The sequence below is a fragment of the Aptenodytes patagonicus genome, chromosome 1, assembly GCF_965638725.1.
Source record: "Aptenodytes patagonicus chromosome 1, bAptPat1.pri.cur, whole genome shotgun sequence".
Taxonomy (NCBI): domain Eukaryota; kingdom Metazoa; phylum Chordata; class Aves; order Sphenisciformes; family Spheniscidae; genus Aptenodytes; species Aptenodytes patagonicus.
In genome coordinates, this window is record NC_134949.1 from 38,122,211 (window position 1) to 38,148,930 (window position 26,720).

Here is a 26,720-nt window from a genome sequence, read left to right on the forward strand (position 1 = left end):
CAGCTGAAGATAACTGGAAGGAGAGCAAATCTCCTGTGTAGGCTGTCATACTTATGAAAGTGAAGTTGATAGATGCTAGTGCTGACAGGAATGCTCATAGAAAGATTTGATGGGGGAAAGGCAGATTGCCTAAATTAGGGAAGTTCAGAGTCAGGAGTGATGTAGAATGGTAGAGTGCGCCATTAATGGGAAATGGCACTGAGTTAGTGTTGTAGGAAAGAGTCCAGTGGGATTTTGCTGAACTTACCTTATTGCTTTCTTCAACAATGCTTGAAATTCCCTAGCCTAAAAAAAGGCATGTCTAATAATCTTTTCTATAAAACTGAGTCACATGATCTCAGCTTTAAAAATGCAATTTTAATAAAAAGAATATTTGTAAAGCTTTATAAAATATATGTAGTTACATATATTTTGATGCATCAGATAAGTTTTCTTTTCCTGTTTTCTTTTTGCTATCTTTCCAAATCGAACGGTTCCTCTTTACAAATCAGTGGGGAAGGAAATGGAAGACTTATAGTGGCATTGTTTTCCTCACACCTCTATGATTTTATTTTTAACCTACAACTCCAGTGAATCATTATATCCATCTAACAGCCTTTTTTCTTTCTTGGAATGTTCTTTTCCCACACTCCAGTAAGTCTCTCAGACACTTTTCTGTGGTACATCAGTAACAGAGGTCATAAAATCACAGAATGGTTGAGGTTGGAAGAGACCTCTGGAGGTTGTCTGGTCTAACACCCCTGCCCAAGGAGGGCCACCTACAGCCGGTTGCCCAGGACTGTGTCTGGATGGCTTTTGCATATCTCCAAGGAAGGAGACTCCACAACCTCTCTGGGCAATCTGTGTCAGTGCTCTGTCACCCTCACAGTAAAAGTGTTTCCTGATGTTCGGACAGAACCTTCTGTGTTTCAGTTTGTGCCCATTGTCTCTGGTCCTGTCACTGGGCACCACTGAGCAGAGCCTGGCTCCATCTTCTTTGTACCCTCCCTTCAGGTATTTATATAAACTGATAAGATCCTGTATGAGCCTTCTCTTCTCCAGGCTGAGCGGTCCCAGCTCTCTCATGCGTTCCTCATAGGAGAGATGCTCCAGTCCCTTAATCCTCTTAGTGGCCCTTTGCTGGACTCTCTTCAGTAGCCCTGTATCTCTCTTGTACTGGGGAGCCCAGGACTGGACCCAGCACTCCAGGTGTGTCTCACCAGGGCTGAACAGAGGGGAAGGATCACCCCCTTCAGCCTGCTGGCGGTGCTCTGCCTGATGCAGTGCAGGAGGCTGTTGGCCTTCTTTGCCACAAGGGCACATTGCTGCCTCATGGTCAACTTGGTGTCCACCAGGACCTCCAGCTCCTTCTCTGCAAAGGTACTTTCTAACTGGGTGGTCCCCAGCATATACTGGTGCCTGGGGTTGTTCCTCCCTGGGTGCAGGACTTTGCACCTCTCCTTGTTGAACTTCATGAGGTTCTTGTCAGCCAATTTCTCCAGCCTGTCAAGGTGCTCTTGGGCTTATCAGCCACTCCTCCCAGCTTTGTGTCATCAGTAGACTTGCTGAGGATATGCTCTGCCACATCATCCAACTCAGATCTCTGCCTTTTCCTTCTCATTCTGCCCATCTCTGTGTTTGCTCACACGTGACCACACGATGCTAACCAAAGAAGTAGCGTTAAGAAAAGAGATGTGGTCTTTTGACTGCTATTCCCTGGTTTCCCAATGATTTTAAGATTGATACCAAAATAAAGGAAGCATTTTGTGTTAGCAGCATGCTGATTCCCTCCTTTGCTGGCAGCAGAAGGAGCAGGGTGACATCTGCATTATTGCTGTGGCATGTGACATTTGTTTTCTGGGGCTAGCAGAGATAAAGAATCCAGTCAAACAACATCAGTAGGATGTCAGCAGTGCCAAAGGGTGCTGGGAGGCACAACAGCGGCATTCCTCCATATGGGTGGCTTTGCAAAAGTGTGGGAAGGGACGTTGAAATGCAGAAAACATGAGATTCTGGGAGCTGTCTATAAATTCCTTCATCATGCAACTATCTAAGTGTTTAAATCTGTGGGAAGTGTCTGAATTGCTTTTCTCACTTGAGTGAGTTAACGGCTGATATGAAACTCGACCGATTTGCTTTCATGATTTCTTTCAGTTTCCTGAAGAGAAAGATTCTTTATTGTTACTTGTTGTCATTGTATGATCTGTCATGTGTCTTTCATGGTTCAGGAACTTTTCAAATGTTTAATAAAGGTCCAGCCGTTGTCTTAGATACACATGCATAAATCTGTTCTAGTAATTATTAGGCTTTAAAAGTAGTCAAAATGTTTGTTTTCAGAACTTCCTGTAGCATCAACAGTTTAGGAAGCCCTCTTGTAAGATTAAGTTACTCTGATCCAAGTGATGCTTTCAGATCAATCCCAAATGGTTAATACTAGACACTATTTCTTCTGCAAAGTTGATCAGAAGAGACCTCTGGTAAAGAGAAACACCACTAGATTTCTTTTGTGGGGTTTCCAGGAGATGGATCCATGGTTGAGTTTGAGGAAAGCCTGCAGCAGTGTTACCTTTGTATAAAACTCCATGCTGGTTATGAGGTTAGAAGGGCTGAACTGGCAAGGAGGGTCCTTGCAGGAGATGTGCTTCTATCTTGGAGGGCCCCTGTGGATTCAGTTTCTGACAATGGACTTGCATCTTTGTAAGCAGTTCACAGATCTGGACACTTAATGCTAACTGTTTCCTTCCTTTCTGTTGTAAGGAGCAAGGTATTACTTCAATTGTGCAAAAATTGTTTTAGATATAGTCCTCTTCTGCATATTTCATGTCTAACAGCAGATCACATATGGGTGAAGCTGACAAGGTTCATCTAACGGTATGTATGAAAACTGTTAATATTTTATCTGAGAAATAATTCATTTTGTTGACTTGCTTTGTGTATTTCTAGGTTTGGCTGACCCTAGCTGATCAGTACTTACACAGTATAGCCATTGACTGGGATAAAACCATGCGTTTCACATTCAATGAAAGAAGTAATCCTGATGATGACTCTATGGGCATCCAGATAGTAAAGGTAGCCAGCTAATTTTTTAGTTTATTTTAATTTTTTAATGAAAAGTGAAGATTTTTTTTTTTTTTTTTAAATAGATGGAGTTTGGATTTATTTTGTTCTCTGCAACTACTTTGGCAAAAATTACACCTTAATTCCCTTTGGCCCACCAAAACTATTTCTTTGGCTTTTTTTGTCCTTCTTCTGCACTGGTCTGGTTAGTGTTAGCTGGTAAAAAAATTGCTTTTACTGATTTTTTTGTTTTGCTCAATTTCTACTTTTTTATTTTAAAAGAAATACTGGAGTTTAATGGAGACAAAGGAACATAAGTGGGGTTTTTTCTTCTCTATAAATGAACACAAATATTTGCTGGGATTAAAAAGTATGTTTTATAATATAGCAATTGAGCATTTTTCAGTTATTTTGCAGGAATGAAACCACCTTTATGTATATTTCTCAGCTAATTAATGTTTTTAATATTTAAAGCAGTGGGCAGTTTTAGGGAAGGGCTTAATAGATTTGTATTGCTGTGGTGACTTAAATATTGGTCTATTTACCTATTTAGGAGGTATTCTATTTAGGAGACGTGTTCTGTAGTCACCTTAATTAGAGTACGCGGAGCAAAATACTTTGTGTTCCTGACTATTACAATTGTCATCTGTACTTGGTAATTTAAGCTTATAGATATTACTCATGAAATATTAAACATTGTAGTACATGTTTTACTTGTAAATTTTACTTTCACTTATAAATTGCTTAAATCTCAAGGACACTGTTTCTGGTTTTTTATGTTTGGAAAACTTAGTTGCCTAGTAGTTCTTTTATACTTAGATAAAAACAGTTGTTCTTTTTTGTTCAATTAAGCAGCTGTTATGTCTTGCCTCTTTGAAATCTAGATATCTGTTAATACCTTCTGTGGCAACTTCATACCGGCATCTTTTAGGTAACTTGTTTCCTTAAGAGCTTGCTGAACCTATTTCTCTTCAGTAAGCTAAAGGTTCACAGATTAAAAAAGAAACATTGTCATCAACTCTGGGAGTATGTACTGGGAGGGTGGAGGTGGAAGGAAAACTGGGACAGGTGGGAGAACTAAAGGGGGAAGGAAAATGCACATCTTTTCTGTCTTTTCTTGTCTTTTTTTTAATTTTTTTTTTTAATTTTATTTTATTTAAAGGACCTTCACCGAACTGGTTGCAGTTCTTACTGTGGCCAGGAGGCAGAGCAAGATCGAGTGGTATTAAAACGTGTTTTGCTGGCTTATGCCAGGTGGAATAAATCTGTTGGCTATTGTCAAGGATTTAACATATTAGCTGCACTTATTCTGGAAGTAATGGAGGGCAATGAAGGGGATGCCCTGAAAGTGAGTAAAATATTTTTTTTCAGTGTTGAAGATTGCTTTTAGTTAGTGAACTTTAGAATAAACCAGTGCATGAATTTTGTAGGCAGCCTAAAACAGCAGGACTCAAAGGAGTTAACCAATTTATACCTGCAGATTGTTTGTTATCTTGTCTGAGCTAAAATGAACAGTTTGAATGTTATCACTGTTAAATTTTTTTTCAAACAGAAACAAAGGAGGGCTTGGCCGTAATAAAAATAAATGGGAACACTGCTACTGACTTTGGAACACCTTATTGCATAATCCCAAATCTGCTTCCAAACACCATAGGTAGCTGAAACCTTCAGATTCCATTATCAGCCTTTTGTGTGGCAGTAGCATGCAAGGCAGTTAATAAATCTGCTGCATTTTAAAGCAAATTCTAGGAAAACACAAAAATAAATATTTAAAATTAAAGTAAATCACTTTGAAGCTACTTTCTGGGCTACGTTAGTCATACAGTGTTTTACTTTTTTTAGGCCTTTTGTATTCTAATTAAAAGAAAGCTTCATGAAATTTATAATATGTCAGAAAATGGAAATACAGTTTACTGCAGGACGTGGTTTAAGGTTTGCCAAGATCATGTGCAAATTTCCTTAAGTAAACTTCCTCATATGTGTGAGTTGGGGTCAAATTAGTAAAGGATGACTGTGACTCTTGAGATACTGAGCTGTTTGTTTTGCCTTAGACAATGATTTAAATATGTTAAATATTTAAATACACTCAGAGCTCCTAAAATATAAAGCTTGTGGTAGTCGAGTCCAGCTAGCTGGTATTTAATACTTCTTTCTAGAGAGCTGCCTGTAATAGGAAGAAAATACCATAATATACCTACTTTATATCAAAGAGTAAAATTTCCTTTCAATAATTCTTGCTAAAAATTTCCTCAGTATTTTTAACTATAATTTGTCACATTTTATTGTGATCTTATACTGTCCAGAAGCTCCTAAAACATATTATGATAAACCTTGGGCAATCATATTTCCTATGTTATGAAGTCCAAATTGATTATGAGAACTGTGTGCATCCTTATATTATTGGATTGTCTTTTACTGTGAGCGATGTCAGGCTCCTTGTGCTAAGGAGACAATGGAATGGCGCCAGACTGCCCTGGGGAGGTAAAGCACTGAAGGCTGTTAGCACCAAAATGGGTCTTACCTGGCAAAAATAAGAATGGAAAATAAAGTAATTTCTTTTCCAAGCTTAGTGTGTGGACTTTGCAGGGTTGGAATTTCCCCAGAAGAGAGAGGGAAAAGGGAAGGGGGGGCGGGGGGGGGAAGGAATTGGGGGTTAGCATGTGGCTGTTTCGTTGTTGCAGTCACTGTGCCGTCTAAAGCAAGTGATGAGTGACTTTGGAACAGCTGCAGAGGCTGGTACCTGTAAAGCTGCCCTCAGGATTGGAGCTATGGGGAAACTATGTTTGGATTATTGCAGAGTCTAGGAGTTAAGGGAGCAAGGGGATTCTCGGGGCTCGCCAGTCAGGTCCCCTTTCTGGGAAGGACGTTATAAACAAAAGCTCTGTGTCTGGGAAGTGTCTCCCAGAGGCTGGGAAAGAGCTGGTACTGTGGACATCATGGGGCTTTAACAGCACAGGAGCCAACATGGTAGCTTCAGTGAATGCCAGGGATGCTTGAGTCTTCAGTAGTTAAGGTAAGCGTGTTTAAGTTAAATCTCTTAAGACACCTCAAAGTTAGCCTACTAAAGTTATGGTAAGCAAGAAAATCACAGTTTGCATGTACAGAAGCTATCAAAGTATACATAAAACTCTCATAGATACTGAAACTTAAAAACCATTTTTTCCTGCACATTATTGTGGGGAAATATTACAAAGACAAATAATAAAATGAAATGCGTAGGGAGAGATGTCATGAAGAAAATATCTGTTGCAAACTGGTAAATGTGTGAAGCTGCTTTTTTAAAAACAATTCACATGCCAGTGAAATAGAAAGGACTTCAGTGTTGCAAAAAGATTTCTGTTCTTTCCTATGCTCTCATATATCTGAGATTTCTTGATTTTGCTCCCATCACATAGTGGGAAGGGAGCGAAAGCCTTTATAAAATGGTTTCTTTAAGGTAGGGACTTATGGCTTATGTCATAAGAAATTAATGAAAACACAAATAGCATTGTTGTAAGTTAATGTTGTTACATTAAATTATTCTTCCATTGGTTGAAATATTTCTGCACAAAATAAAGCATATTTTTGAAAGACAATGAGGTGTCCCAGTATTCAGCAAAGGCTAGGGAATGCATCTGACAAAATATGAGACTCCAGCTTACTTGCATACCATATTTTGATCACCTATTTCCATTCAATCCTGAAAACTTAACAAAAACAAAAACAAAAAGTGTAAAAGCTGTTAATTTGCCTGTATCAACTACTGATCTACATGCTTTACAACATGGAACAGAAGACTCTTATTGCCTGAAAAAATCTTGCAAGGACAGGTGGTAGTATCTGGTCACAAGCAGCTGTGAGAGAAAAGGAAGCAGGAAGACTATGTAAGGTGGTGCTCTTGGAAGTCCAGTGTCTGCCAAGCTATTTTTGTGGTCATCTTACGAAAAGAGAGGGATTGGAAGGAGGATTGTCTCCTGTGTATGAAAGTGCCATGCTCCTTTCATGCCATCCATCAAGGATGCTCGTTTGAAATATTAACAAAGGAGTAACGGAGAGTTGAAGCAGACGGGATGACCGCATGCAGGCTCTCTAGATACAGTTCGCAGAGTGGCCATAGAGATTGTAAAAGATCCTGAAGTCAAGGTCAGCATCTTCTGTTGGGCTGATGATATACATCAACTTCTGCATATTGCTTTGTTGCATTTGTTCATTCTCAAAAGTTTGACAGTATCCAATTAATACATTACCTCCCATGTAGTTGAGCTATCTCACTTGAAGCAGATGTGTGTTTAAAGTGTCTCATGCTGCTTAATTTAGCACCTTTTAAAGTGACAAGATGAAGTGCAGCACACAGTAACACATCACAGTAAAATGTGTGGAGAATGTTTTTTTAAAGAACAGTATCTTGCATTTTAGAGGGGAAAAAAGATGATTTGGAAGATCAGTCTTCTAGTTGTGGCAGTTAACAACCAGAGAAGGGACAGTGGAACTTTCCAACAGTGTGAAGAATCTCATAAACACGTACAGCATCACAAGTGCCAAAAGTTGTCTTTGGTTTGAGTACCGCTTCCTATTTGGGTGTAGCTTACTGTGACATTGATTTCGGTCATTAATGGTTCATAAATTCTGGACAGCTTCAAGAGGCCTTTGCACCTTGATTGCTTGTGGATACCTAAAGTACCTATGGACGCTTAAAATGATAATGTTTTCTCCCCGTATAAATGGAGATACCAGAGGCATGTGGTGCCACTGGTTCCAAGCCATTCTTTAGTGAGCAGAGAACTTTAAAATTCTCTTTTTTTGTGTGTTATTCCTAGAAAATAACTGGCTCTGTAAGTCCTACACAATTATATTTCATTTTCCCCACAGATCATGATTTACCTAATTGATAAGGTGCTTCCTGATAGCTATTTTGTCAATAATCTCCGTGCTCTCTCTGTGGATATGGCTGTTTTCCGAGATCTTTTACGAATGAAGCTTCCTGAACTGTCCCAGCACTTAGACACCCTGCAAAGAGCTGCTAACAGAGAAAGTGGAGGTAGGTTCAACAGAAAATGCTGTTAAATTCCTTTTTGCTATTGTTTCAGCTGAGCACTGGTCTAAAAATAGTCTTTTAAGTGTTTACACTAGTAAATAGAATATATATTTTAAATTGTTACAGTGAAAGATGACAGTTTCCATTATATTGGTAACCTTAACATAAATAGGTGGCGCTCTCAGGAAAAAATAAAGGGGAAATAATTTGGTCCCACCACTAACTGCAAACAGGATCATGTTGACAAGTATAAAAAACGTATGGAGTGACAGCAGTGTAACACACAGCTTAGTACAAGGGCTACCTTGAAAACGTTGTGTCTTGCCTTAGCTCAAGATACCTGTCCTACCTTGTAGTTGCTACTTACATAGCTGTTCCGGGAAGAATTACAGTGTGAGAGCCAGTGGTGGCTGGCTAATATTTCTTCACCTGGATGCTTAGCAATACACAGGTGCAAAACTCAGAAGTACTTCTTGGGTTGCTGCCTGAAAACTGGCTTTGCACTGTGATTTTTTTTTTTTTTTTTTTTTTTTTCTTCTGGTATAGCATTCCCGCCAGACTTTTTTTAAACAAGATACAGCTCTTTTATTTGGGAGTGTTTTGGGCAGGGTGGAGTTTTTTTCAGTCTTGAGGATAAGTGCACCCTGAGTTCCATCTTAGAAAAGATCTGCTACCATGTTCCATGTAAATAAACTGTGACTGTGCCCAAACTGTATAAAAACAAAGAAAGGGTATCAAGGAAGTATTTGCTGTTTGAAAGTGTTTTCACAGGCAGCAGACTCTTTGGTCACGGCCTTCAGTGCATCAGTTGATACTAGGATGCACAAAGTGTTCTCTGAGCATAACAAGAAAGTAAAACTTCAGAGTTTCAGGCTGAAATACTAAATCTTGTTTGAAACTTAACAAGCCAAAAGGAAAACTGATTGTGTTTACAGTCGCTTCTGCTAATCTGGCAGTGCATCAGGATGTTAAAACAATAGATAAGACTTTACAGTCACCTTCACCTTCATGTAGATAAAGACTTCTTATGCCATTAGTTTCTGAAGAAATGCAGCGGTTTGGGTTTTTTTTTTGGGGGGGGGCTTGGGGAGGGTGGTGGTTTTTTGGTTTTTTTTAATAAAAGCTTTTAGTTCATATGACTTTGGGGAAGGAAAAGCAATCTTTCTGATATAAGAAGAAAAAAAAAAAGCGTGGTGGTGTTTGCCAAGGTTTACAGTCCAAAACCAGTGCTGCTGCTTAGAGCTTTCTGCAGTGCAGCAGGGTGAAAGGTGACCAAGTATGTCATTTTTTCTATCGCTCTCTTTCTCAGCTTATCTTTGGACAGCTGCAGGATAAGAAAGTTTTGAGCAATAACAGAGGTACTAGAATGTCTGGTGGATTTCAGTATGCAGTTTATACTCCTTGTAAAATAATAATAAATTACAATTACTTTAAGCTTTTTTTTTTTTTTATTATTTCAGGAGGCTACGAACCCCCACTTACAAATGTCTTCACAATGCAGTGGTTTCTGACCCTCTTTGCCACTTGCCTGCCTAACCATACAGTTCTGAAGATCTGGGATTCGGTATTCTTTGAAGGCTCTGAAATTATACTGAGAGTAGCTTTGGCTATCAGCGCAAAGTTAGGAGAGTAAGCGGTCATTTTTATCTGATTTTTCTTTTCAGTATGAGCAATGTGTGTAATTTGCATTGTTCTGAAGAGCGTGTTCGCAATTCTAAACAAGATGCAATCCTTCAGGAGAATGATTCTGCTTTGAAAAAGCTGCACAAAGTGCCTCTATGGCTTCCCCAAAAACACATGCTTCTGACATCGTGTCAGAATGGGCATGATAATTGACCCTTGCTGCAGAACATGTCTCCAGTTGTTTGCGTTGTCTGTGTATAATGTCTTCATGCTATGCTAAAAGGTTGGTTGAACTTTCCAGAACATAGACCTCTGAGGGAGCTGGTAAATACTCTGTGGAAAGACATACAGAGAGACTTGAGGGTCACTAGCTAATTTAATTGGGTACCTGAAGCTGAGGATGTTAATTCCCTTTTTTCACTTAAGAATACTTAAGGATTTGAGCCCATTGGATATACCCACGAAAAGAGTTCAGTGTTACTAAGAGAATGATTTAGTGTTACACGGTTCTTTTCTATTAAGGCCTACAAACAAATTTTCCTGAAATTCTGCTTTTAAGCACATTCTAGCCAAGTTTCTATTATAGTCCTTTATGGCCTTGGAAACTCGCCACATAGGACAAAACACAAGAGATGGTTCTTCTAAACCCCTCTGTTGTCATAGCAAATATTTGCATTCCAAAGAGTGTACAGCGCTCCTGGAGAAATGAGTTTTGTCACTGACTTCAGTGGGAGGTGTGAGCTCTGGCAGGTTGAGCAGATGTTAGTTCAGCTGGAAACTTTTTTCAGCTGGAGTCAGCAGCTGCGTCAAATTTTTCTTGTGATGCCTATCAACACTCACCTTCCTTTTTTCCCTGAGACTGAACCACTGGGATTTATGTTCAGCTCTGTCCTTGGAGGTTTCATTTCTTTTTTCTTCCTGAATAAATTAGCACTGCAGGCCAGTAGCATTGTAAGAGACTTTGTTTAGTATATTTTATTTTTAATCTGAAGAATAATAATTTCCTAAGAGCTTTATTTGTTCAGTTTAAGAATGAAACTTGCACGCATCATTTGCATTAGGATTAAGCTATATGTAGTCCCATTGTACTTTATTACTTTGTACCATATCTTTACATAAAAGGTCCTATTGCAGTGGGTCTCAGTGCACTTAAAAGCTGTAATTAAAAGTGTTCCAACTCATGATAAAAAAGAAAGTCATTGCTTTCAAGATTTTACCGTAAAACTTAAAGCAAAAATGAAACATGTTTTATAAAAATTGGAAGGAACAGAATGAAGAAATCTATAAGAATATGTCCAAAAGAATAAGCTGATCACAGTGCACACCTTGTAACTATTGTTTGTGGGGAATGGGAGAAGGTCTGGCGGATTTGGGGGCAATTAACAGAAACGGACACTGGTGTGATAACTAGAGATCCAGAAGACGATGAGTCACTAAAACTGAACAAGAATTGAAATTCAGTAAGCTTGTGATTAATGATATCAAATGAGATGAGGAAGTAAAAGATTGGGCACTATGTCTTTGCTGGGAGAAGACTGTGGCTTTGTTCCTCTTTCTTCTCCGCTAGAAATAGAACGGGGGGATTTAAAGAAGTGGGGCCTGAAACAGTGATCATAGTCTCATGATCTTCGTACTTCTCAAGACTATCTTCTAGACATGAAAATGGGGCGAGAAGTGCTTTTCCTAAAATGTGGGTGGTTCAATCATACTTCTGTTTTGAGGGAGACTGATGGAATGGGGAGGTTAAAAATAGGTGCAGTAGAGAAAGTAGTATGTGGAGGTCATGAGAGACTGAAGGTATCAGGGAAGGTAAGCAGTAATTTTTTGATAATTGGCTACATACCCATTGTTTCTATGCCTTTTTTTTTTTTTTTTTACTAAATCATTCTTTTAGCTAAACTATGTTAAGATTTCAGTAGGAGTTTCATAGTTCAATGGTTGCTCTCTACAGACACTGAAGATCAAGGGAAGCTTCCTCTTTTAATCCTTAAGAAAAAAGGCTGTGTATTTTTTTTGATCATTCCAGCAGCTGTATTTTACAGGGGAGGCTGCAATATGTAGCCAGCAATGCACTTGTTTGGGATAGAAGTAAAACAAATTTTTCACTTGATGGCAGAAGATGTTTAGCGGCTGACCCTAATGTATGTAAAACAGCAACTCACAAAAGCATATTACTCATATTTCTCTTCCTCTAGCTGACACTCTGTGGGTGATTCTGTGTTTTTAGAAATTTAAAGAAAAGTGTGTGGGGAAAAAACAAAACAAAAAAACCAACCAACCCCCCAACAACAACTTGCTCCTCCCCCCAAAGAACAACACCAAAACAAAAAACCTAAAACCAAAAAAAGTCTGCATTTCTAATTTAGAAATAGCTTTCACAAGTATGCAGGATATGAGTGAATTTTCCTTCATTCTGCATTATGTGAGCTCAGCTCTTTTGAATACAATGACATATATAAATACACCTATACTTAATTTAGTCCACCAGAATGTTTTTCTGGCCAGCAAATATGTTCCAGTCTGACAAAAAGACAGTTCAAGCAGTGAATTCAGCCGTTTGGTGTGTAGTGAAGAAAGGGTGATGAGGCAGTCAAGAAATCTTTATGCTCCCTTTTTGAGCTGATGGGAGAGCTCCCCTATGCTAGTAGGAGACAGGATTTATTGATTCTCTTGTTGTAGAAGTGGAAGAGGCAGAGGGAATAACCTGTCTGGACATGCATGAATCCTTTATTGTGAGCAGTCAGGACAGTAAGCTGCACTCAGTACATCCTTTTATTGCACCGGTATTTCCAATGTGATGTGCACAGTTTTATTATTTAGAAGTGTAGGGAGGATTGCAATAAACTTAAGAATTAAGGTGACTAATGGAAGCGCATATTTTATAATGACAGAGAGTTCAGTTTTAGTTTGGAGTTGTATAATCATATGTCAAAGTAAAATAGAAAAACAACATGTATTTTTATGTAGGCAAATAGAATGTTGTGAAACTGCAGATGAGTTTTACAGTACCATGGGCAAGCTGACCCAGGAGATGCTGGAAGACAGTCTGATTGACAGCAACGAACTCATGCAGGTGAGTAATTGTGATATAATTATTGTTTGTGTTTTCTGTGCATCCTTTAAGTGCTGATTTCTAACAGATTACATTTTTGTTCAGATACTGCAGAAACCTAAACTCTCCCAAGAATAAAAATTTAAGATAACTGTAACATGAAATAAATAGATGACCTGCAGTTGAAGCTAAAATCTTATCTTATACATTAAGTATAGAGAACCACTAGGCTCCATTTGATAAAAATTGGTTGTATGTTGACAGCTGAAAGTTTGTTGTGATATAATGCCAATTGGATTTACGCAAGTAAGATGTAGAATCTTTTAGTAGTCATAATTTTTAGGGTGTTTTATTTTTATGTTTTGGCCAGTTATTTATTACATTGCGTCCTTTTCATTCTGCAGACACTGTGGGAGACAAGAGTTCATCAAGTCAGAAGGGAAAAAAATATCCTTCGTGATTTAAAAAAAAAAAAAGCCATGAACAGTCGTCAGTGAACTATAAACAAAGACATTTGTAGATAATTGCAGACCCTGAATTCTTAAAGCATACATCATTGTATGAGAACAAAGGTCCACATTGTTCTGGGAAAGGAAGGGGCCTTTAGTATTACAGATGTAATTGTATTGATTTGCACTCACAGGTTTTTTTTCTGATATCCTTGAGGTGTTGTCTACTTAGATGTTTTATAAAGACTTCATGCTACAGTTCTGGAACTTTGCTTTTGATAAGTTAAGGTATGGTGATTAAATGGGTGAAAATACAGAGCACAATTCATCTGAAATTTTTTTATCTGACTTAGGGGAAGGAAAACAAAGTCAGTCTCGGTACATGAAGTTGGATGAGTTTATTACAGCAGTTAGCAGGTGACTTCTGTTACCCATTATTGGAAGCGAAACTTATTGACTGTCTGGGATAATACACTTCCATTGTCTGGTGAAGTACTGCTCTGAAGTAAAGGATCACTTTCAGATTTTTGGCTTTTGTTATTTCTGTTGTTTTGGTTAATGAGGGAGCTCTAGGAATCAGAGAGATGAGCACTATGGCTTGGTTTTGCTTCAAAAATGGAAATGCAGCTGGTCAGAGTTACTCACATGCTTTTTAAATAAGAGTTAAGGTTTCTCACAAGGCAGTTCAGATATTGAGGATGCATGAGGGGGGTGGCCCGAGCTGACACCTCATATTCGTTGTGTTTCAGCTCCTGGTCTCAAGTGCAGTACAAAATCAAGGTGTGGCATTTGTAACAAAGAATAATGTTGGGAAAGCTGAAGTGGGCTTTAGTGACTCAGTGTGGATTTCTTTCTTTGCTGTTGTATGTAATAGAAGATAAGGCTTAGGTAACTTACTGGTTGGAGGGATGGAAGGATCTTTTTGGTTTTTTAACTGTTGCAATTACAAGTATAATAAATAGCAGTCTTTTTGTGCTTCAGCAAAAAATAAGCACTTGGTGCAAAGTATATGTGTTTTCATAGTGTACATGTGTATTTTGTGACACTGACAGGAGCGTTAAGGTAGGATAGCATTGCCATTGATATGGAGGATGTGGCAGGTTTAAGTTTTCTGCATAGAGAAGCAGTGTGTCTGTTTTCTGTGTGTCCTCTCAGTTGAAGAAACCACACTATAGTTTAGATAGCATTCTTCAAGTCAAAGGCAGGCACTGGCAGTGTAGCCATCTCCATCTGAGGTGTTCACTCTAGGCTCTTTTTACTGTAAGTGGAGAGAATTGGGCATTACAAGTGTTTACCATTAGTGGATATGAATGCCACCATACACCTGGCTGCTGCATTTGCACAATTTTCTCTGTGTTGGAGAAGAAAATAAAGAAATATGAACCATTGCATTAATGAAAGGATCCAGGCTGCTTGAAGATACTGTTTTTTAAATTGCTTTAGGCTTTTTCAGAGCAGTCAGCCAGAGATGAATGTTTAGACTGCTTTGTTCTCAATTTTTTTTTTTCCCCCCACTAATCAAAATCATAATGGTGAATTTACATCTAATGCTTTTTACAAGGTGGCTCAAGGATTAGTACCCTACTGTGGGAAAGGATTAATATCCTACTCTGCCTTCCCTACACATTTCAGTAAAGGTTGCTGGTGGCAATCATCTCACTTTTCTTTAGACTTGCATGACACTTACATTTGCATCTGAACTACCTGTCCAGGCTCACTTAAGCCAGTGAAGAGTAACAGGCACTTCTCCGCCACTAGAAAACAAATTGTGCTCTAAAAGACCTGTTTCCTTTGGGAGTTGAGAGGGAGGTATGGCTTCAGGGGCAAGTGTTGACAGAGCAGATGTCTAAGTAGATCAGAGGACTCTTGTCCTTGTTCTCTCCACCAGCATGTATAGTTGGTGCAAGTTTAGCATTAAAAATGCCTGCCTCCCTCCCTCCCATGCAGACAGTACATATACCTAGGATTGAGGGCTTAAAGCTTTTGCAGATTTGGCCCTTGCATGGCTAGAGTTCTTAGAATGTCGTGCTGAGGAGAGCATGGAGGGATTGGAGGAGCAAGCAAGCCTTACAGCTTCCTCCTTTTTCAGATTGAACAGTTTAGGTAAATAAAGGGTAAGTACTGTACGCATCAGATGCTAGACCGGGTGTGTATTCAGGACTAGAAGTTAAACAAATATGGTATTCAGTAATGTCATTTTATTGGCCTATTAATAAACTTTCGTTCTAACATGGAGACAGAAGACTGTACACTAGGTGTCTGCAGGTGTTCTAAACAGCGTGTGCTAGATTGAGTACACGCTTTCATGCCTTCTCAGAAAGTGAGCATTTTTAGAAGCAGCTGAACTAATTCAGTTTGTAAGCCTAGAAACATTCCAGTGTAGAGGAGATGAGAAACAAACAGGAAAAGGAGAGGCATCCCTCTGTGTTTACTGTGGTGGAGGGGAACAGGGATTAATCCCTCTGTAGTACCCTAGCATTTTAGACTATCTCCTGTAGACAGTTACCCTGATTTGATGGTATTCACTGTTAACTTTCTACCTGAGTAGCACTTTGTTTTCTTTTGGGTTTGTTTTTGTTTTTGCTTTTTGTTTTGTTTTATTGGTGAAAGTGAAAAGAGAGAGGAGCCTTAAACCAGTGTGGGGTAGCTCTTGAGATAAGTGTGCTTGAGCTGTCTGCAAAGGCAAAACTGCTTACTCTCTCTTGGAAGCCACAGCCCAAAACCTTCTGTATGGTATTCTGCTGTAGATGGCTTTGCATTTTTAGGGTAAGGCAAAGGATTGACAAATGCCACTGATTTAAGGTGAGAAGAGAGGTTTTTTCCTTGTCTTTTTTTTTGTTCCCAGAATCTGTCCCTTATAACCATAAATAAGATAGTAAGTTTGGCTGCATCATGTTTTGTATGTGTAGGCTGTTTCCCTCTGGCACAGTTTCACCAGAATTAACCAAATGGGATCCAAGGCTGTGGACAAACTGGGAACAGGATGCTTTGACTCTGAAGCATTGCTGTGAGGAGATCACAGGTGTTGATTGAGAATATTTTTTTAATTTCCAGTGGAACTTGCATCAGCATAAAATTTGTTTGTGGATCTCTTAGCCAGGTGGCAAGCGAGGCCTCCAGTTATAATCTGATAACAAGTAATTAAGTTAAAAACATGTATGCTAAATGAAAGAAATTGCACAGGATCTGGAAGAGACACAGACTGGAGACAGGCAAAAGCTAAAAGCATAATCTAAAACAGTAGCTGCAAGGAGTAAATGGAGGACTCGGAGTCGACTGTTTTGCTTAAAGGGTAACTAGCATATGGAACAAGTTACCTGAAAAGGCTGTTGACATAAAGAGTAGAAATAAATTCCAGACACACCTCCTTCTCTGTGAAGGGAGGGAGTTGAGACATAAGGGGAAAGAAAACAGGAAAGTGTGGTGGAGATCAAACAAACAGGCAGACATGTTGGGCCAGAGGTTGGTCCTTCTCCAGATCATAAAATTCCTTCGTCTGGTAGACTGCCGGGATATCGCTGTTCAGGCCCTAGAGAATATTTGTCTCTCACAGTAGCATTGTAGTTTCATGGAGTGGCAAAGCTTCAGTTCATGCTCTGGGTTTTTGTAGGCATTCTCCTTGCCTCAGAGTCTGTGCACGGCTTGAACTGTAAAAGCATTTTCACACAGAAGCCTGCTGAGCTGCGCTATTGCCCTGGGCCTGATCCAGCCGGGAGTGCCCTTCCTGCTCCTCATTGCTTACATCATTGCCGTTGGTGAAACACTTCCCCCCTCCCCCCCCTTTCTTCTGTCAGGACAGGTCTAGTACTGAATTCATGTTTGCGATTTTCCTTAGTGTATTTAGCACAGACAAGGCATGGTTCAAGAATGGATTATTTAGAAATTGCTCAAAATTTCCTTTCATCTTAATTGAGGCTGTTTTGCCTTCAGATGAAAATGTCACTGACTTAATAGCACAGAAAAAAAAAAATATAAGTGAAGATTTTCTGTCATAGCTAATGAGAAATTTTTATGTTACTGCCTTTCAGAAGACATTTAATATTCAAGATGGGGAAAAGCTATGATTTTTCAGAGAAACTAAGAAATTATATTTCAGCTATTTTTTTCTTTTTACTTCTGACATTGAGACTCCCAATGAATTGTGTGTCAGTTATTTGAAAGTCCTGAATAGTTGTAAGTGTACAAAACCGGGGGGGAAAAAAGGCTACTAAAATAGGTAGGAACAAATTAGCAATGATGTTGCAATGAATATGATGTGTCTTTATGCCAGGTTGGCTGGTGACACAGATTCTGTTACTACAAAATGACTTAAAGCAAATGCATTTGCAACTATTTATCCTTTAACTCTGAGTATTGAAGTAAATACTTATTAGTATTTATGATTTGATATCGTATTAGAGTTTTTTATGGCCTTGTTTTAAGTTTTAGGGACTACATGTTGAATTCAGAGTGTTGCAGAGAGGTTTCTTTGTTCTCCATAGAACAAATTTCTTTAAAAAAAAAAAAAAAAAAAAAGCAACCACCACCACCCCAAAAAAACCCCAACCCACAAAACAACAACCAAAACCAGAAACTGAGAGGAGAAAAGTTAGCTGGATAATGTTGGGTCCTTCCTCTTTGGCCGTAACTTTTGTGTTGAAGTGATTTCCTTCACACAAGCTCTTGGGGCTGCTCAGGTGAAGTAATGGATCTGTTAACAGTCCACATCAAGTGAGGATCTGCTCCTTCCTATCTGTGCTAGTGTCGATACCTTGTTGAATACTTGAGCTGAAACGTAAGTCTTCTGGAAGATCCCGAAAACCTCAATGATGCATTCATGTAAGTGAAATCATAATTGGAGGAGGAGGATTTTCGGTGTGCTCGCAAGGAGAGGATTGACAATGATTATTTAGTAAGTACAGGAGTTGAAAAGGACCCTACATCTCATGTTATCTGTTCCATTTTTATTTTTTTCCTCTGAACCGTGTATTTTTCTAGTGAGTCAGTCTGTTTTTCTTACAGGAAACACTGACTGAATCATAAAACTAAACCATTTCCATTCTCTTACAGCACATGAGAATGTGCAGCCTTTAATCCTGCAAGACTGTGAAACTGTGTCCATGGAGAAATCTTTTGTGGGACTGTTAGTTAAAGTGACAATTTTAAAAGCTGCATTTTTTTTTTCCTTAGACTGTTTATACCATGGCTCAGTTTCCCTTCCCACAACTGGCAGAATTAAGGGAGAAATACACGTACAACATTACTCCTTTCCCTGCAGCAGTAAAATCAACTCCGCTTTCAGGGTAAGTTTGAAATGCACTGCTTATGGCATATAGGGTTATTGTTTACCCTACACAGATAGTGACAAGGCAGGTGGCATCCTCCCTTGTATGCTCCTAAAGAAGATAAAGATGTTTGGTAATGATCATATTTAAGAATGTCTCTTTCTTATTTCTCTTATGTTCTCATTTGACAGAAGGCTAGGCAGAACTAGAGACAGTGATGAGGAGAATGACCTAGATGATGAAGACTCAATTGCCAATGCAATTGGCTGTCTTGGACCATTAAGTGGGTTTTTGGCACCAGAGCTCCAAAAATACCAAAAACAGATGAAAGGTAAAAGTGCTTTTGTTCATTTTGGGTAATGTAGTTAAATCTGTACGACCTTGCAGAAATCGTCTGTAGCTTCCTCTGTGAAAGCTGCTATGAAACTTGTATTTTACATTCACGTGGAGATTACAGCAGGTACCAAATGGCTTGCTCTGTGGTCCATGAAGATGTCTTCAAAGTCAAGTTTGAAGGCTGTATGTATACAATAAATGACAGTGTGGGTTAAGGATTTGTCTACAATAATGGTTAAAAAACCAACCCCATAGTGTTGCCCACCCACAAAAAAAGAAGCACGTGTGTGGAAAAAAAAGTCCACCCTAAATCCATGCTTATTTCCAAGAAAGCTGTTGGGTAGTCAGCATTTTCTGAAGAGTGTACATGTAATAAATAATCTTGATGTTTATTAGCATATGCATGGCTAATATTGGAACCTGTCAGCAGTGAGTGAATTCTGCAGGTCATTTCACCACCCTTTTGGCAAAACCTTCAGACCGTTGTATGTCTTGGGTATATTCACATTTTTATAAAATTGGGTATGGTTTAGGGTGTGACAAAATGTCGCTATTTTTTCAAATCCCTCCATGTTGAAATAAAATTTCTGACAGAATTGTATGTTCACCTGTGCAAACTCTACAAGCAGAACAAAATTCTGATCCATACAAGAAAAGCAGATCACTTGTTAACTTGCAGCAGCCTTTACGAAATGGTACTGGATCAACAGTGATTTTATGATATCCTGGGAGAGGCTGTAGTTATTTATCCCCAACCCACCCCCACCTTTCCCCCCAAAAAAACCCAGACTGATGTAGCAGTCACTGTTACCTGATTACACATCATCATTCTTGTGGCTTGGTTTTGTTGAGACCTATAAGCTGCAATTTTCCTCTTGATTGCTGTGGTGTTTTGTTTTTCCCTTCCTGAGGGACTGTAAGTCTCTACCTGCTGCTTCAAGCTAGCACTTAGAACGTCAAACTGCTGTTGCAAACTAAGCCAAAGCCAAACAACCATCCCTTGAAAAAGAATTATCCCCTTGACCCTGGAGTGCCAGTTTGGTGGTGCATCAGAAACAGCTGCGAAAATAAATTGCGCTGCTGCTGTTGCTCTGCAGCTGTTGATCAGAGATGCTCTCAAGTTGCCTGATCCTCAGCTGCTCTGTGCCTGTCCCTTTTGTCGCTACTAGCAGCTTTCTCCCTGTGGTGCTATAACTGTTTCTTGATGCTTCTTGCTGGTATCACTAGGTCGGTTGTTTAATCTCATGCCTGCGTAATGTATTTTATAACTCGCATTGTTAGCCTCCTCTTTGACCAACCGAGTGTCTTTAATAATCAGTTTCTGAATTACTTTAGTGGTGGCTAGATGCGCTTTTGGATAATTGAAGAACTGTGCTTATAACTTTGCATTGCTATGTTAATTGACTTTTGTACTCTTCACACTCCCCTCAAACCTTTGCTATTCTTAAGCAGTAGTTCTAGAAATGCAATACTTCTTATTATAAATAGTGCAGCTTTGTTAAATATGCATATTATAATAAACTTTTAATTAAAGACTACAGTTAAATAAGACGATAGGAATCAGACATAGATTTCCCTTGTAGATAGTCTGCTGAACTCTTGAGTATGCCAATTTACTCCTCATCTCCACTTTATTCCCACTCTGTGCAGATCAGAATGAAGAACAAAGTCTGGGTTCCAGTAACATTGCAGAATTAAGTCCAGGAGCAATAGACTCTTGCCGAAGCGAGTATCATGCTGCTTTTAACAGCATGATGATGGAGCGTATGACCACTGATATTAATGCACTGAAAAAGCAATATTCCAGGATAAAGAAGAAGCAGCAACAGCAGGTTCACCATGTGTATATCAGAGCAGGTAACATATGAAAACATGCTTCACTTACTGATTTATTACAAGCTAACTTCACCATAGGAGACAAGGCAAATAACATTCTTTTACGTTTAACCAAATAGACAAAACAAGAGAGACTGATGGAATATATAACACATTAGTAGTAAAGTGGGTACCACTTCCTACAGACAGATTTTAAATGAGAAGGTGATGTTTTTTCTTCTTTTGTCAGGATCTGAGGATGATGACCCCGGGATTTTTTTAGGTCCCAGGGACCAGCTGAATGATGGTATTTAAAAGTGTCTTTGCTATCTGGGTGCCTTGTGTTGATCTCTCTGATTAAAAAGTGTAAATCTTTGGCATTCTTGGAGTTGACATACTGATGCACTGGAAAAAGTGAAATGAGGAGATGAGGACACTTCAGACCAAGTGGCAAGTAGATTCCTAGCTGGTCCATATTATCCTAACTCCTCTGAGTTCATCCAGGCATGGCAAATTACGCACCTGAAGAACTGGCTTAGATGTTCCATTGTGGCTAGCAGTTTACCTAGCCATAGTGATACTGCTGTGAGGATTGAGCTGGACATCAGTCCGTTATTTAGCAATCCGTGTTACGGAGTCTATTTCCCCAACTGGCAAACTCAACAACGTGGGGGGTTAGCATGAACAGCGCAGCTGAAGGTTTTAGTGGGTGTGCAAGCTGAACACAACCCACCCCACTTATTCCTCCCCACTTAGGTTCCATCTCTCTAAGTCAGCATTGAACCATGCAGATGGGTCACTGTGGAGAATTTTTATTCCTCTTCTAGATTGTCTAAACCTGTCCTAGCAGGAGCATTTGAACACATAGAGCTGCAATTTTTCATTAACATAATTTGTAAGGATTTTTTTTTTTTTTAAATATTGGCAAAATATTTGCTTTGAACAAAGGCTGTAGCCAGCAGAAACAGTGCAAACAGTAAAATGTTGATTCCTGAGGATTGCCAACCCCCACCCCCCAAACACAAGCCTTTCTAATCTTACTAATCATGATGCGGGGCTGGGTTTGTGGTTTAATCAAACTGTCATCTAATTACCTAATTCTGAGTCTACTGCTCTGGTTTAATAAGAGGACCTAATAGAAAAGAGATTTATCCATTAAAAATACATTGGTTCATTCTCTAGTCACACAAGCCTCATGGCTTATTTGACTGACCTCGTATAGGGACTGAATTGCCTCTCATGGTTGGAAGAGAAATGAAGGAGAGGGGAAAGATCAGAAGCCAATATTAATGTTAAACTATCTGTTACAGTGCAATTCCAAAAATCAAGAAGCTATTTTTGTTATGATTTATTTTCATGGTATTCCTGGCTCGGGGCTTACCCATACGTAAGAAGCAGGGAGGGAGGACAGGAAATCTTTATTATAGAAGTTACAGCTTTGTGTTTGACTCCAAGATGTAAGAGAAATTCAGTGATTTTTTTTTTTTTTTTTTTGTCAGTCCTACAAACGTTTGCTATACCTCAAGAAAGGCATCAAATTTGGTGGTGGATCTTTAGAACATTAATTAGTTTTGTTCTTTAACAATACTGTGTTTCTTTTAAACACTTTTTTTCAGACAAAGGGCCAGTTACCAGCCTCCTTCCTTCTCAGGTAAACCATTCCCCGGTGATAAACCACCTCCTTTTAGGGAAGAAGATGAAACTGAATAACAGGTCTCTCAAAAATGCTATTATTCACATCCCAAGTCATGCTACAGGGAAGATGTCTCCCATTCCCCAAGAAGATCTTAAAACAAAACTGAACTCTCCGTGGCGCACTCACATACGAGTTCATCGAAAGAATATTGCTAGGGCCAAAGGCCAGCTGGGCTATGGGGATACCATAGGACTAATAGATGAGCAGAGCGAGAGCTGTAAAACAAATAGCCCTGGTGCAAAGGAGGAGACTTCCAAACATTCTGACTCTGGAGAAAGAGAAGGAGGTGGTTTGGATGACAGGACTACTCGAAAAGCTGACGGGCAGTCGTCTGAGCCAGTCTCTACGGACAGCAGTACAAACGTGTCAGTGGTTCAGCTAAAACTGGAAGCACTGGAACTCACCTCAGATAACAAAACCGATGCTGAGTCAACATCCCATCAGTCTGGCCAGCCACGTTTATCAGAGTCCTCCAGTGCATCCAGCGACAGTGGGAACCTGGCTAAATCTCCCCAGCCTGGGAATCCAAAGCCGCAAGTCTTCAATCCTTTTCCCAGCGTCAAGCCTCTTCGAAAGTCAGCTACAGCCAGGAATTTAGGGCTGTATGGCCCCACTGAAAGAACGCCAACTGTACACTTCCCACAAATGAGCAGAAGTTTCAATAAGTCCGCCAGTGGCAACAGTGGGACCAGGAAACGATGATGTACTACCTGGCACTTTCTATTTCTGACAGCAACAAAAAATTTGTATTGCCTTTTTTTTTTTTTTTTAATGTGTATGTGTGTCCCAAAGCGTTTCTAATCTTTAATTAAGTAATGAGGACAAAAATGGTTACCAGGTGTATAAATATGTGTCTTTGAAAATTGTGCTCCCGTGTTGTTATGGGATAGATTAGTGAAGATGCACTCTGGCACCCTGTTGTCGATTCTGATGGTTTGGTGGTAAAATAAATATTGATTTGCAGCGTGAAGCATACCATTTCTTTAAATCTAACTCAGACATAAAACCACTGGCTGCCTTTAACCCCCCAGCACCCCATGGCTACCTCCTGTCTCTTTCAAAGCTCAGAGGACAAATTGTCTGGTGCAGCAGACATGTATAACAGTTTTTATGACTGTTACGCAGCTTCCCCATTAGACCTCATCATCATGCTCTGAGTAGCCGGAGAAGCCATGACTAACAGAAGCACAAGCAGCCCTAGCAATCAAAAGTATCACTTTGTGTCCGACATTACCGCTTACCTACGGGGCCATCTGGCTTCAGACATTCTTGAGCAGCATTTTGTGCTTCTCTTCCCACAGCAGTCCTCTGCGGATACTGTTTTTAATATAAATGTAATCAATGAGCATGAGAATAGCAGGCATAAGTCCATCCACAACACTGGTTTGCTCCTTTTCTGTTACATATGTACATACGTACATTTCTGTTACTGCTGGAGAGTTGCAGCACTGCAAAATTAGGAATTAGGTACAACTGTATGCGTAGTTGTATGAATATTATGGCACATCATGGCTTCAGTGGATTTAAAAGCTATTATCTAGATTACAGACTTGTAATTAAATCATATTTGCCAGCTTAGCAGTAGGTAAAATATATGAATATTCCAAAGTAGTTTAGGGGTTTAAATTCTATAAATAGAGCGATTAGATACTTCGGGTGCCACTTATCATTAAAAGCCAACACATCAGCCACTATGTAAGTGGGATGGACCCATGGGACTGCCATGGGCTTCCATGGCTTGGTTCTGGTTTGGTGTGAAAGAGCAATGGCAGAGCGATAAGCTTGAGTATTTACTTCCAAATCAAAAAGCGAAGTACTACTTTTTTTTTTTTTTTTTTTTTTTTCCCCTCTATACATTAGACAGGCAGGCAGAGAAACTAAATGAGAACAATTCAACTTCAGGGTTGCAAGATCAAGCGCTCCAAAAAATTCAGGTTGCTCTTAGAATATTACAGCTCTGCTGAATTGTAGGTATTGACTGCGATTCATTACCTTATTGCTTCCAAGTTTCCCGTGACACAGAAGTGCCATTACTTTAAACTGGAGGAAAAGCAATAATGATGAATCAGTCCCATTGTATGTAATATCTTTCTTCCTCTTCTAAAATTCTTTGTTGAATTTGCAGTATCATTGTCTATTTATTAATGTATCCCATAACCTATAGGATGTGATATCGGTTTTACTGTATACCATAACTTATAAGCTGTACACCATACCCTGTTTATTGTTGTGGGGACAGTTTTATTTTGTTGTTGTTTTATACAAGTGTATGCATATAAAATGATATACAAGTATGAACACTATAAATATAAACCAGACGTAGATCAGATCTTGCCCCTGCCTTATTTTCAGGTTATAGTAGTATTGTCACTAATGATTATTTATAGTGCTAAGTAAATTTACAGTAATGTAGAATTTAGTCACTGATCGCAGACTGTATGAGAATTGTTTCTGCCTTGATTTAGAAGAAATGGACTTCTCAAAATTTTACTGTGCATCATTCTCCCCGGTTTTTCTTAGCTTCAGTGTATCACGCGGCTGTATACTGAACCAGTAAAAATAAAAGGACTGTCATTCTGCAAAAACTGCTAAAATGTTGCAAGTACGTGCATGAATTTTCAACACATTAAGATGTGATTAAGCAATGGAAAATTAGCAAGCTTTGCACGGATATTGGTCTGGGGAAAGAAATGCCAATAGAATACTAATTCTAGCGATTCAGACCTGATCAATAATTGACAAGCGTGCTCTGGGGGTCTTGTACTCTACTCGGGCTGTTAGGATTGAGGCGAAGGAACCACGGCAACACAGTGCATTAGTTTGATGATGTTTGCTGCAGGAAATTTTCTTTAAGTACTGCTAGATGAGAAAACTGAATGTCATTTTAGCTGTTCAGTACCTCAAAGGATGTTCACTCTCTACCTGAAATCTGCCTGTCAAATGTACAGCAAAAGCAACTTCATCACTTGGTACTGAGGTGGAACATTAAGACGAGGTCCAGAGAACCAGGAAACTCCAGGGAAGTTTCCAATTATTTTTCTCCAAAGAATCCCTTCAGCAAACAAGGTCTGGTGATGCAGCTGAGCCTGGAAGTGTAGCCTTGCAGCACTGAGGACGTTGGGAAGCATGATGGTGGGAGTCCGCTCCATAAACCTCTGCATTTTGTTTTCCTTGAGGCCTCCTTGTACTAATGCTCTCTTCCATGCCAATAAAGGACCTTTCTGTTTGTTGGGGTTTTTTAAAACTTCTCGAGTCTTTTTTTGAGAAAATATTTTATTAGGACCAGATTTAATTTTATTTCTGAGTATGTATTTCACCGTCATAAAATGGAAGCTCTCAAGGATGGGCATTTGATTCTGTTTTGAGGACGCTTACAGTCTTGCAAGTGGAAACAGGTCCAAAGCTATTCTGAGATGATTCAAAATTGCCTCCGCTTTGGGGGTAAAAATGGTAGATGGCAGAAATCAGTTTTTCAGAATTGTAGGCAGCAAACAGTTGATTTCATCCATAACTGCAGCTAGGGAAGATATAGTTTTGTATACTTAATAAAAATCCTACCAGAATCCATTCAAAAGAACATAAGTGGTTGCTAGAAAGGCAACAAAACGTTATTTCGAGCAAAAAAAAAAAATGCAGACCTTTATACTGGTATTTGCAATTCAGGTAAAAGTCCACGTTCAAAATTCAAGACAGACTTTAAATCTGTTTCAAACCTCCACAACATGTATTTTAAACCACGTGAAGTTGTTCATACAGAAATAAGGTGGGTGGTTTCACTGTTCTGTAGTTTTCCTGGACCTTCTTGCAACGAGTTACCCGGTGCCCGTTCACAGGCAGCAGTCACACCTGGCTGCGTGGCAGGAAGCCAATGTCATCATCTGACACTTCAGCTCCACTGAAGCATGAAGAGAAAAAAATTAATCCTAACGGATCCCTGTCCTTGTCAATGCTTTGTTTGCTCCAGTTTTACTCGCTTCTTGTTGGCGGAAGATTCGTTGAAGCCAGGGGGTCGTCATAAGCCCTGCGAGTGATGTGAGATGTGCAGTCGTCCCAGACGAGCACCTTCAGCCTGTCTGTCATCGGCCAGCAGGGACCGGTTGAGTGACTGGTTTCTCAAGCAGCCAGAAACTGCTGTGTTTGGACACCTCTGCGTTGGTGACAGCATCCTTGGGAAGGTGCACTCCTCTGGGAGGGTCATGTGTGGGAAGGGTGGATCCAGCGCACTGCAGGAAAGTGCACGTGTGAAAGGGTATCTTCTGTACATCCTTCCCCACTGAAGAGCCTTCAGGGCTTGCACAAGCTGACTTTGACTGACACGAGGTATTTAACACAATTTAGGACACAGAAGTGGTTTGCAGTGTAAGACTGTGTCAGGCTAGCCGATGCTCAGGCCCAGCCTCCCCCAGCCTGCAGGATGCTGTTTCAGCTGTGCTTC

General features: G+C 39.6%; 1 protein-coding gene across 3 annotated transcripts in view; it reads left to right on the forward strand.

Moving 5' to 3' along the window:
- TBC1D30 (TBC1 domain family member 30) overlaps nt 1–25,529 on the forward strand; it is a 61,419-nt gene extending 35,890 nt beyond the window's left edge. For all 3 annotated transcript variants that reach the window (XM_076332300.1, XM_076332292.1, XM_076332283.1), the window contains 9 exons: nt 2,923–3,048; nt 4,199–4,384; nt 7,885–8,053; nt 9,511–9,679; nt 12,641–12,746; nt 18,344–18,456; nt 18,630–18,769; nt 20,425–20,631; nt 22,206–25,529. In XM_076332300.1, the coding sequence (XP_076188415.1) occupies nt 2,923–3,048; nt 4,199–4,384; nt 7,885–8,053; nt 9,511–9,679; nt 12,641–12,746; nt 18,344–18,456; nt 18,630–18,769; nt 20,425–20,631; nt 22,206–22,987 (1,998 nt within the window). In that variant the 3' untranslated portion in view covers nt 22,988–25,529. The remainder of the gene's footprint in view (nt 1–2,922; nt 3,049–4,198; nt 4,385–7,884; nt 8,054–9,510; nt 9,680–12,640; nt 12,747–18,343; nt 18,457–18,629; nt 18,770–20,424; nt 20,632–22,205) is intronic.
- The last annotated feature ends 1,191 nt before the right edge of the window (nt 25,530–26,720 follow it).